At 37.1% G+C, this 11942-nt stretch overlaps 1 protein-coding gene across 1 annotated transcript; it reads right to left on the reverse strand.

The window, feature by feature from the left end:
* Positions 1-5844: 5844 nt before the first annotated feature.
* LOC107043987 (insulin-like growth factor-binding protein complex acid labile subunit) lies at positions 5845-6868 on the reverse strand. Its single transcript, XM_015265717.1, has 2 exons — positions 6136-6868; positions 5845-5858 (listed from the first exon to the last, which is right to left on the reverse strand). Exons 1-2 carry the CDS (start codon positions 6866-6868, stop codon positions 5845-5847), a joined length of 747 nt encoding a protein of 248 aa, XP_015121203.1.
* Between the last annotated feature and the right edge of the window lie 5074 nt (positions 6869-11942).

The raw sequence follows: 11942 nt of genomic DNA on the forward strand, positions 1-11942 counted from the left end.
GAAAAAACTCAGAAGTGAGGTTTTTACATTTTGAAACTAATATAAATTTTCTCAATTTATCATAAGCTCTCATAGGAACATACTTTTTTGCTGCAACAAACAAGGAATTATTATTATTTTTTTATGTTATGTTTATTCATGTGATGCTGTATTTATCACATGAACTTGCATGTTGTTATAAATTGTAAATACAAAATTCGCGTTGAAGACCGAATTGTGTCGCTTAATCGAAAACGTACAATTTTATTGTTTGTGCGTCATCGGGACTTTAGCGATGACATTTCATCACACCTCATGCAGTCTCTCAATATAATGAGATTCCCTTTCCATTTAATGTCACGTCTCATCTGTAGATAAACTTGTGTTTATTGTGATGTTTTGAAATTCTCTATTTATCAACAAAACATATATATTATTTATCGATTCACAAAATTTCCATTGTTTATTCATAATGGGAAAATGTTGAGAAAAAATTAATTTTTGACACTTTTTCTCATGAGATTTTGAATACAAATTTGATGATTGAAAATCCCAAAATCTGTGATGTGGTCCGTACGAAACTGTAAAAGGTATACTTGGATATTTTTTACAGCATTTGTGAAGTTATGGAAAAAAAGATTCAAAAGTGAAATAGACACAGAATGCGAGTCAACTTCAACACTGATAAAATAATTCATTCCAAAAGAGCTTCGTTAACTATTAACGAATGGTAGAGTTGAATATGACCAAATAAATATTTGATAATAGTTAATGAATGATTCACTTGAAACGTCAAGGTCGAGTCAAACAAAGCTTCTCACATATGCATTTGTTAGCTATTGTTGTTAGCTTCCAACTAAATCCATTTGTTAACAATAACTAATCCTCTCTATCAGTGCATTACCGCTCAAAATGCCTGTTTAAATTATACGAAACGATGAAAAATATGACGAAAGTCCACATTTTGTGATGCCATAAGATATTGTTGGATATCCTATCGTATGTTTGGAGTAGGCAAGAGTGAAACCAGGATGATTCTCAATATCAGCTTACAAGAACAATTTACTGAAAAATTAAAAAATTAAAAACCTCACAGATAAGTTGTAAATTGAATAATTGGAAAAGGGAAAAATAAAAAATGAGAGTTAAAACTTCAAGAGATATAGGGAAACTCAAAGACTCAGAATAATATCAACCGTATTGCAACAATTACAAATCGCTGAGAGGAGGAATACAAGTGCAACGTCGGGGGGACACGAGGTGATTTTCTACGTTTAATTTGAAAATTATAGGTGAAGATCATGAATCATGATTCAACACACATTCTGGAGAGTTGCAAAAATGCGCGATAAAAAATTTTCATTAAAAACGGTAGCGAATTGTCTAGAAACTTCGAGGTTGCTTATTTTAAATCATTTTAAATTCTCCTCCTTATTTTATATTCTATTGGATTTCCATTGCATTTTTATATAATATATTAAAGATTCTATTAGTTTTTGGCCAATTTCATTGAAGAATCACCCAACTTTCTTACATGTTTTTTGTGGCGCGAACCACAAACCAATTATTAGGTGTATGACTTAATTCTTGGCTCCTAGATTAAGTTGATTAGGACACCTATTGGGATTGAAAAATTTTCCCGCAATATAGGGCGTTTTGAAGCGCCATCTGTGAGCCATCAAACCACTCAAGTCCAATTATGGTCCGATTAACACAACCTCAAGAAACATAGTAAATGAAAATGTCGTTTGTCACGCAGCACTTGGGGCACTCCCTTCTTTTCACCTTCCAACTTGGAATAACTGCTGCAGAAGCACAAAAATTGATTTGTTCGGCCTTGGGAGGGAGTGCTGTATCTTATAGCACATGTAAAAAGTGGTTTAAAAAATTTCGGGATGGAAATTTTGATCTCCAGGATGAAAAACGTCCTGGGCAACCAAAAAAAGTTGAGGACGAAGAGTTGGACAACCTACTCAATGAAAATACCTGTCAAACACACCAGGAGCTTGCTGATACTCTCGGAGTGACTCAATCAGCTATTTCGAGGCGTTTAAAAAGAATTGGGAGAATACAGAAGGAAGGTCGTTGGGTGCTCCATCATCTTATCTCAAAAAACAAAAGTCGACGATGTGAAATTGCCATGTGCCTACTGACCAGATTTATACAAACAAAATTCAGACCAGTTTCAAACAAAAAGACTTTTTACATGAAATTGTGACTGGGGATGAAAAATGGATATTTTGCGACAATTCTAAGAGGCGAAAGTCGTGGGTTTATCTGGGGGAGCCATCAACGAGTACTGCAAAAGCGAACATTCACGGGAAAAAATTGTTGTATATTTGGTGGGATTGCAAAGGTGTAAGCTATTATGAGATACTTGAACAGGGGGAAACCGTCACTGCTAAGCGTTATCAGTACCAACTGGTAAAATTCAGTGATGCTATTGAGGTAAAGAGACCTTTTACTGGTAGTAGTACGAGGCAAGTAATTTTGCTGCAGGACAACGCGTGGCCACACACAGCAAAAGAAACTCTGAAAGTTATCTCCACGTTGGGCTGGGAAATTCTCCCATATGCAGCGTATTCTCCAGACCTTGCGCCTTCTGACTATCACCTTTTTCGGGCGCTACAACATCACCTGGGGGATACCCAGTTCCAATCTGAAGAAGTCCGGCAGGGCAGGGATGACTTTATCCAGTCAAAACCACCATCTTTTTTTCGAGCTGGAATCCGCCAATTGCCCGGTAGATGGGAGAAATGCGTGTAAAGTGACGGTGATTATTTTTAAGATTAGATCCGTATTAATTTTTTTATAAATAAATGTCAAAATTGTCGAAAAAAGGCCGAGAATTAAGTCATACACCTAAAATTATTTGGAAATTCATATAACGCGTCTCGAATATTCTATATCGTCGTATGCGAGACAAACATCATTCTATCCTTGTCCCTCACGAAATTTCTGGACGATTCTCGAACCTTTTATAATAAAAGATATTTAGACCCGCACGCTCCCGACCAAATAGATCAGTCGATTTCAATTCGCTTCTCAAACTCGATGTAAACACATCTAACGTGCTAAATACAACACCTTTATTCTGCTAAACCATGAGTTATTATTCTACGACATAAACCTAACCGCCTCATTTTTTATGTACAAAAAATGTCTAATAGAATCTGGATAGTTCATAGAAGAAATAAGAAAAATTTCATCTTTCTATGCAAATTTTTCTATTCAGGCATTTTCTCTAGAAATTCTTCGACATGAATTTTCAAATTTTTTACACTCTATTTTTAAGTGCAAAAAAAACGAAAATTTTGAGCCTAAGAATATCGACAAAAAATATCCCAGTAGAAAAAAAATATACAGAACAATCTACTTCTACCAACATTCTTTATAGAATATGTTCCATGGAACATTTTTATTACAAAAAAACGTAAGCTGCGAAATTTTCAATTAGAATCGGCTAAAAACTGATAGAAAGTTCACTCGAAATCCATCAGACTTTCAATTTTAATTTCCAAAAGCTGGAATAGATTATACTAGAGAAACAGTCTGAAATACATCTGCTCGATCTCGATCGTCTCGGACCAGTTTTTTTCTGTCACAACTCATCTTGGCCTTCCCTGCCTTCTTTCCTGTTTATCCATGATGCCCATCGTGCTTCCTCCGTTCGACCATTGGGATTATCTGGCTCCTCTTCACCGCTTGATCCTTGTCAGCCCCCTGAAACTCACCTATAAGCAGTATAGATTTAGCTACCCCGTTATTCTCACCGATCCAGATAGCGCAGTGTTTCACCTGCTCCATGTGTGCTCCATTCGCGATCGCAATGGAAACGTCGGAGCCATCAAGTGATCTCCAAGGTTACTAGATACCAGTAACCTTGAACTACTCTTGGCGGCCAACTATCGATATCACTGGGTTCTCCTTGATGTCATTGGTCGAATCCTGTCATTGGTTTACCCTGGAATATCATTGATTGACCCCCAAGAGTAGCTAGTTTAGAGACCACTTCATGGTCTCACATTTACATTGCGATTGCAAATTTTCCCACTCTACCTACTTACCCCCACTCTCCAACTATTCTATTCTATTCTATACCAATTATTGGGTACATCCTCTTCTCATGAGACGCCAGTGCCATGTCTTCTCTATCTCTCCAATTCCTCCTAAGCCGCGCTGTGCCGCATGCATCCATCAGCGCCGCGTAATGGCGCGAGAGTTCCAAGAAGCTGATCCTTGTAAAAGTTTAGCTTTCCCACCCCCGTTTGGCCATTGCTATCATTTAGCTCCATTCTTCCCATAGATATCTTTCAAATTATGATAACGGTTGAACGATGAAGATAACTAAAACGATGAAAAATTTTCGATTTTTGTTAATCACCCGAGTAGAAATTTCCTCGGGAACCACTAATGTGCATTGGGAACCTATGAGTTTGTTGTAGGTTACTGACTCACAGGTTGTACCTGATGTGTAACCTGTAAGTTCCAAGGGATGATCATTGTGAGTGACAGATGAATTTATCACCGATCACTAACTTATTTCGCTCAACCCCTTTGTAACTTATTTGTCCCTTATACGGTGTTAACGACATTCAATTGTCCAAGTCCGCTCGGGTATAACTGATCCCATCAGAGAACCCATCAGTAACTTAAATAAGTATCAAAACTAAACGCCAGAAATAGGAGTCACGAGAGTAAGGAATAAGGATTAAGAATTAGGGCCAAAAAAGAAGGATCAAAACAAAGGGTTACGAGGGTCTGAAATGAGGGTCAAAAATAAACGTCAGAAATAAGGGTCACAGGGGTCAGGAATGAGGCTCACAAAAAAAATAAAAACTAAAGGTCACGAGGGTCAGAAATGAGAGTCAAAAATAAACGTCCGAAATGAGGGTCACAAGGGTCAAAAATTGGGGTAAATAATAGACGTCAGAAATTAGAGTCACGAGGATCAGAAATAAGGTTCATTAATTAGGAAGGGTCATAATTAAGGTTTGGCCAAAATCATATATCAGTTTTTGATGGGTTACAACCTACTTGTAACTTATAAGGTAACTGCGTGACATTTCATGAGTTCCTTGTAGGTCCAAACCTATGTAGAACCGGTGACCATGTCGGTTGCACCTCATCGGTAACCGATGATAAACTGACGAAATTTCTACTCGAGCATTTAAGAATATCGAAGTAATTTATTCCTATTAGCAACTTTTTTTTCAAGCAAGATTTCTGTTTTGACGAAAACAATTTTCAATGTATATTGTGAACAATATTTTATTCAATTTCACACTTGAATCTCGTTGGTCCAACCTCTCATGATACACTTACATGTGCCATTGCACATGTGCTCCATATAAACTCGTAAATTCGGTCCGAGTAGTCACTTGAGCGGACCGTTGCCAGGGGTCAGGAATACGCGGATTCAAACCACCCAATATGACCGTCGTAGCAATCAAGAAGCTTTTAATTTGATTGCAATTATTTGTCCGGAAAATTATGCTTCTTAGTATCGCTAACAGAACTAAAGAGTATAAGGAACAAAGTCGTATACGGTTACATATACGAAAAAACGCTTTAAGACTATGAACCATTGGATTGAAGGTGGGAGTATACAGCTCTTATGGACTCAATGTGTTAAATGTTATTTTTTCAAAAATCATTTTCTCGAAAAAAATTTCGAAAACTAAAGTTGATATTGCGCCTGAAAAGTACTCCCGGTCTAATCTATAAACTTTGAAGAGATTTTCCCCCAGAAAAAATTGCCTAAAACTACTTGGATATCCTTAAGAGAAAAAAGATCTTCATTTTCCATATTGATAAGTACAAATTCACTCACTCCCACCATCGGGAACGCTGCAGACCCATTATTTATCCATCCTTCCCTGTATCCATCAACAAAATTATCAAAATTAATTCATGAGTTGAAAATTAACTGATTTATTCGTAATAAATGAGGATACTAATGAATACGTGATGTAACTATAACTAACTTTAATTGGAAAGCATTATCTGATAACTATCGACATGCTTCTGTTGATATTTTATTTAAAAAAAATAGACTAGAAATATTGAGCTGGTTAGGATTACGGCCAATCTCCAATAGATCATGGATTCGCCGCTGTTTGAGTATTGGATGTGAAACCGATATTCGACCGTTACTCTCGTTCCCGCTGTTCAACGTGGGTGAATTGGTCTGATTTTTCGACATGCTGCATATGCCGTCAAACCGTGCATGCTTATTCTGTAGTTTCGAACACTTAATGATGATTTTCTTGAGTGATTTATTCCTACGCCCCCTATTTCTGCCAACTTTAGTCATATTATTGTGACAAAGTGAGATCTGCCAAGCTTTCAGGTTTTTGCATGCTCGCAGTTTAATTTTGCTGATATTGTTGAAACGAAGATCCAATAGATTATCAATCTGGAGATCATTGAAGGCATCACGTTCCAAAACAGTCAACTCATTACGCGATAAATCGAGTCGTTCGAGTTTTAAACGGGCAAAAGCACCAGGATCAATATGCTGTATCCTGTTGCGCGCCAAATTCAGGCTCCGGAGTCCACCACACCCGTCAAAAGTATTGTACGGTACAGTTACCAAACCGTTTTTTGCAAGATCCAGAACCTCCAGGGCCCTGAGATGACGAAAAAGTCCATCTGATAGATTACCCAACTTGTTGAATTTTAAATCGAGCTTATAGAGACTCAAGCCGGTAAAGGTTCCAGGTTCTATTTCACTGATCTTATTGTGACACAGAATGAGTGTTTTTAATTCAGGTACTGCACTAAAGGTATTTCTACGTAATACAGTAATTTTATTCTTTTCCAAATCCAGTTTTTCTAGTTGTTTGAGACCTTTAAACATATCAGATGGTAGCTCAGACAACAACATTTTATTTAGTAACAGGGTCTTCAAATTACGAAATTTTTCGAAAGATTTTGATTCAATAGCACTTATCTTATCAAAAATCGAAAGATGTATGAGTCCTTCGTTAATTCCAGAAAATGTATCAGGAGAAATTGTTGTAATGTTTAGGTTTTCCAAGTACAATATTTCCAGATGTGGAAAAGCTGCGAAAAATTCCGATAATATTCCCGTCAATTCCACTTTCACCAAGTACAAATAACTGAGTGCAAAGTTTTTGAATGGGTTAGATTTCACTGCGAGCTTCATACACTGTAAAAGCAGAGACTTTGCCGATACCCCATCAAATGATTGTGGAGTCATATCTATTGCCTTTGGAATGCAGCCCAATCTTATTCCTGATGGTTTATAAAATTCAAGTTTAGAAAGTCGGACCTTTCGGAACGCATATGGAATTATTGTGGAGAAATCATCCACATTCAATGAAAGTTCGGAAGCATAAACCTCCGTTTGATTAACGAATACCAACACATCACGGTATTGACAGATTTTAAATCTATAATCCTGCCGACACCAGCTCTGCTGATCTGTGCTGGTTGAAGATGTGAATATAGTAATGCAAATCCAGACGATTAGGAACTTCTTCATATTTCGATGTCTTAACTTAACGTTTTTCAAATGTACTGTGGAATGTAAGTAATTTGGAATAATGAGAAATTCTGAACGTGTGACTGCTTGTACTCTGCTCAGTCTCAACTTTGACTAAATGACAACTCAGCATCGCTTCCCTATCATGCACGTTTGCTCCCACCAGTCACCATTACATGCACAGAAAAAAGTACACGTAAATCGCGTTCAAGTGGTCTTTAACGATTCATTATAGTTAAGTGATTACGTTTAAGTGGTTTTTAATTTTTCGTTGGACATATCTTACGTTTAGCGTTAACATGTAATTTACGCTAAGGAAGTAACGATTTGATATTCGTAAATTACTCTTTTCTCCTAACATTCGTCTAAGAAATTAGCTTCCATTAATTCGTAGAACCAAGAAAATTGGTATTGCTGAAATGTACTTCTGAACCTTTTTATAACCCAATCACGCCGAAAGGGAACACCGGGGCAAAATGAGACTCTGGAGAAAACTGAGATCCTGCTTTCAATTGTTATTTTCATCAATTTAGGTTGAATGAGATAGAATAAATCATCCACCTCGAATAAGAAAGCTCACATAAATTCATATTGAAAACGAAATCCTTCATTCTTGAAGCATTCGCTGCCAAATATCGTAACACAACAATTGTTAATTTCATGTAATTTTAAAGTGATTTTCCGTGATTTTTTGGAACAACTGATTTCAAATGATTTAATTTTTTTGATTTCGCCTATCTGCACAACTGCCTAAGAGCAACTAAGCGAAATTAATCCGGGTGATCAATTAAGGCCTTTTGATTTGCGAACGTTTTTTTTATGGAAAAACGATTCCTGTTTTTCCTTTTTTTTATTAAAAAAAAAATTGTAATCACTCTAGCTTGTCCAAAAATTGAGATATCAACTTCACATTATTGTTTTTTTGATACTCATCATATAAAATATTCGAAACATTGGACTTTTATACAAGATAGTATGCAGCCATGCAGCATACTATGCAGCTGGTAGTAAACATCTGAAATTTTTTCTGTCAATTAATGTTATAGAGTTACAAACTTTTGTTATATGAGACATTCCATGTCAACTCAGCCACACCGAATTTTTTTTTTGTCTGGGAAAAATCATTGAGTAGGTGCATTTTGAACTGCTACATATAGCCAGTGATCATGCAAAGTTTCATTGCCCTGCCACTTTTTGTTTCTGAGATAATCATTACGAAACTTGAAATTTTTAAAAAATCATTACTTCTGAATGGAGCATCCGATTTTGATAAATAAAAAAAGAAAACTTTCGTTTTTTCTCGTACGTCAGGATAAAAAATACTTCAGAGCCGTCAAGAAGCTCCTAGATCGGTTTTTCGAGAATTTTTCGCGCTTTCATTTTTTTTTCACTCTAGGGCTGCTCGATATTCGATCGAAATATTTTTTTTATGATAGAGGATGTCCTCATGTGATATAAAAAAAATACGCCATAATAGAAGAGCGAAGCAATGCACCGGAAAAAATTTTTTTTTTCGAAATTTTTGGGTTTTTCAGTTTTTAGGGGAGATCCATCGGTTTTTTTCAAAGAAATCAGTCTGTCAACTATTATTCTTTGTTCATATATGATGGCAAAAGAGTACGCCATCATGTAACAGAAAAAGAATGCTCCGAAAAAAAATTTTCTTCGAAATTTTAACGTTTGTCTGTCCTTTAGGAGAGTTGCATTATTGTTACTGAAAAAGCGGTTTGTCAAGAGACATTTTCTGTTTTGCTGGATAGAATAGACTATTGATACGAATATAAATCTTTTCTCAACAACACACTGTGCTTTCCACTAACGAAAAAGTATGGGAAAAAAACAATTTTTATTCTTCTATAGCGACAACATTTTATATTTTCACATTTTTACATTTTTACAATACGGAGAAATTCTCCACTCTCTTCGACGACAAGTTCCAACATGCACTGATGAATTATTTACATCACGATTACTGACTTCTGCGGGTTTTTCGTTTTGTTGTTGTTTGTTCTTGTTTTGGGAAAACCTCCTCGTTAACCGAAGCCGAATATCGTTTAATTAACAATTGCTCTCCCGGTATCGGAATAAAACAATGGTGATTTTGAATGGCTGGAATAGCTTTGGCACTATCAAATCTCTCTCTCAACTCAGTTTTGATATTCTCGTGTTCTGCCTTGGTGAAAAAAAAAACATCAATTCCTTCACAATTCTCTTTTGACCATCGAAACAAAGCATCTGGCGTGAGGATTGGTTCACCATGAACGATTTGCAAGGTCTTACGTCTCGCTTCTCTCTTAAAGACAGCTCCTACTCCGTCACAAGCTCCTTTACCGTGCGCGGTTGCATGAAAATGAGCTTCCGCATCTATGCCAAAATCAGTCTTGTGATGCAAGAGATTCATGATCTGAAAACGATTCTTGTAATGTTGTGCAGCTTCATCGGTGACATAGATCATTTTCTCCACGCTTTCACAGTTGTCTTTCACATGCTGTATTAAAATCTTCTATATCAAATAAACAGCAGCAGTATCGTAAGTCGTACGGTCCGACAAAACGACTAAACTCCGATGTTGGATTTCATTTTTTTCGCGATAGTAGTGAACAACGGGGTGAACTGTACACTGGTCATTATTGTAGTGGAAGGATTGAGCAGCATCTTGAGCCACAAAAGCGTAATTTTCCGAAAAATCACAATGCTCTAGTACTTCTCCATTATTCAAATTCTCTTTTCGGCTTTTTTGACAAAAGCCGATTGTTCTTTAGCGATGAAGTGATGGGGCTTCAATACTATCAATCGTTCCATTAGAAGATCAATGAATTCATCCATCGGGAGGGTCTGTGTCTGCAAGGTACACCTGTCAGTACTTTGCCACACGCGAAATTCGACCATTTCCACGACAGAATCAGAGAGGTTTCTTCAGTTCACATGATAATGATTTCACTCCAGGACAATCGTTACATTCATCCAAATGACCGGCCGGGGTTGGATTTGTACACATCAATTTTGCTAGACAATCCTTGTAATCTCTGAGTGGACAGGGGGAATCTTGAGTTAGAGTCACAATATTAATTGCCTCTAGCATCAATTTACAATTTTGATGATACGTACAAACACATACCACGTGGGTGCGATTGCTCCCGCCACTACACATTGTTTAGGTCTCAGCTCGCCAAACTTACTGAAACCGACCTTAGCATCTTCATTCGCATGTTTGTACTTCCGATGAAGGACTTTTCAATTTTCGAGTATCATTCGCTTTTGCTCTACTTTCTTCTCTCCATTGATCTTGATGGATATTTTATCTTTCATTCCTGGCATGACGCGACTGTGCTCTAGGTAAAAATTGTGAACATTCTCTACGGTTGTGCTGGGTAGTGAATGATCTGCTTTCGCAATTGGTGAAGCAAACACTCCTTTAATTTTTCTCAATCTTTTCGCTCTTGACACCATATATCTGGTAGTTCCAAATTCAGAAGCAACTTTCCGCGCACTCCACGACTATGGATGAACCGTCAAGATTTGCAGGCGCTCACGGTAGTTTTTCAGATCTTTGAATTTCTGCTTCAAACCGTCCAACATTTCTTCTAATTCTATTTCTCTCGCAGATCGATACTGAATAGATGAAGATGGATCAATGTCACTTTGGTCACCTTCCGAATCATAATCCATGGAAGAACTGTCGAATTCAGTTTCATCGTCTGGTTCGTCATGCCGGAATTATCAAGATGGGAAGATCGACCTGATCTCAGAGAACTGTTCATCACATCCTGACTTGGGTCACATGTTTCGGCTTGGAGCATTGATATATCGGATGGAGTTTCCGAACGCTGAAAGTGTGTAGCATTAAGTTTAACCGTGGGGACAGATGGAGGAATGACATAAGTTGGAGCTCTCGTTGGGCATTGACCACAGATTTTCGCAGACAATGGTAAAAAAGGAAATTTCTCGTGTAGTGTCAAGGAAATCGGACGTAAATTATAACCGAGGTGTTCTCTCTCACCAGGAGCCCGCATTGGATTCGCACATCTATCACTCCGCGGCATTCTATGAAATCCGAAGATATCAATTCCGAGAATAAAGATCATTTCTATATAATCAACGTGAAAATTCCTTACCTCATTGCAAAAATAGAATAAGATAGGAGATCGGTACTCCATCTACACAGAATCGTATGGTGATAAAAAATCAATGGAGAAATTGAGGTTTTTTTCTAGAATTAAAGCCGGAACCGACTGATGATGATAAATCAATCAATTGATTCCGTTTGTTTCTTCCTCTCATTTGTTTGTTCATAATTTAGCAAACTTCCGATGATGATAATGTTCAATTCAACTATGTACCCTTCCAGTAAAAATTTCAACGAAAAATTTTTTTTCCGGCGCACTCTTTCTCCGTTACATGATGGTGTAGTCTTATGTCATCATATATGAACGAAGAATAATGATTGACAGAC

Source organism: Diachasma alloeum, unplaced genomic scaffold (assembly GCF_001412515.2).
Source record: "Diachasma alloeum isolate Michigan unplaced genomic scaffold, Dall2.0 Dall_scaffold_00653, whole genome shotgun sequence".
NCBI lineage: Eukaryota > Metazoa > Arthropoda > Insecta > Hymenoptera > Braconidae > Diachasma > Diachasma alloeum.

Coding starts and splice junctions, on each gene's coding strand:
- LOC107043987 (XM_015265717.1), bottom strand. CDS start 6,868: ATGTTGTTGTCTGAGCTACCATCTGATATGTTTAAAGGTCTCAAACAA.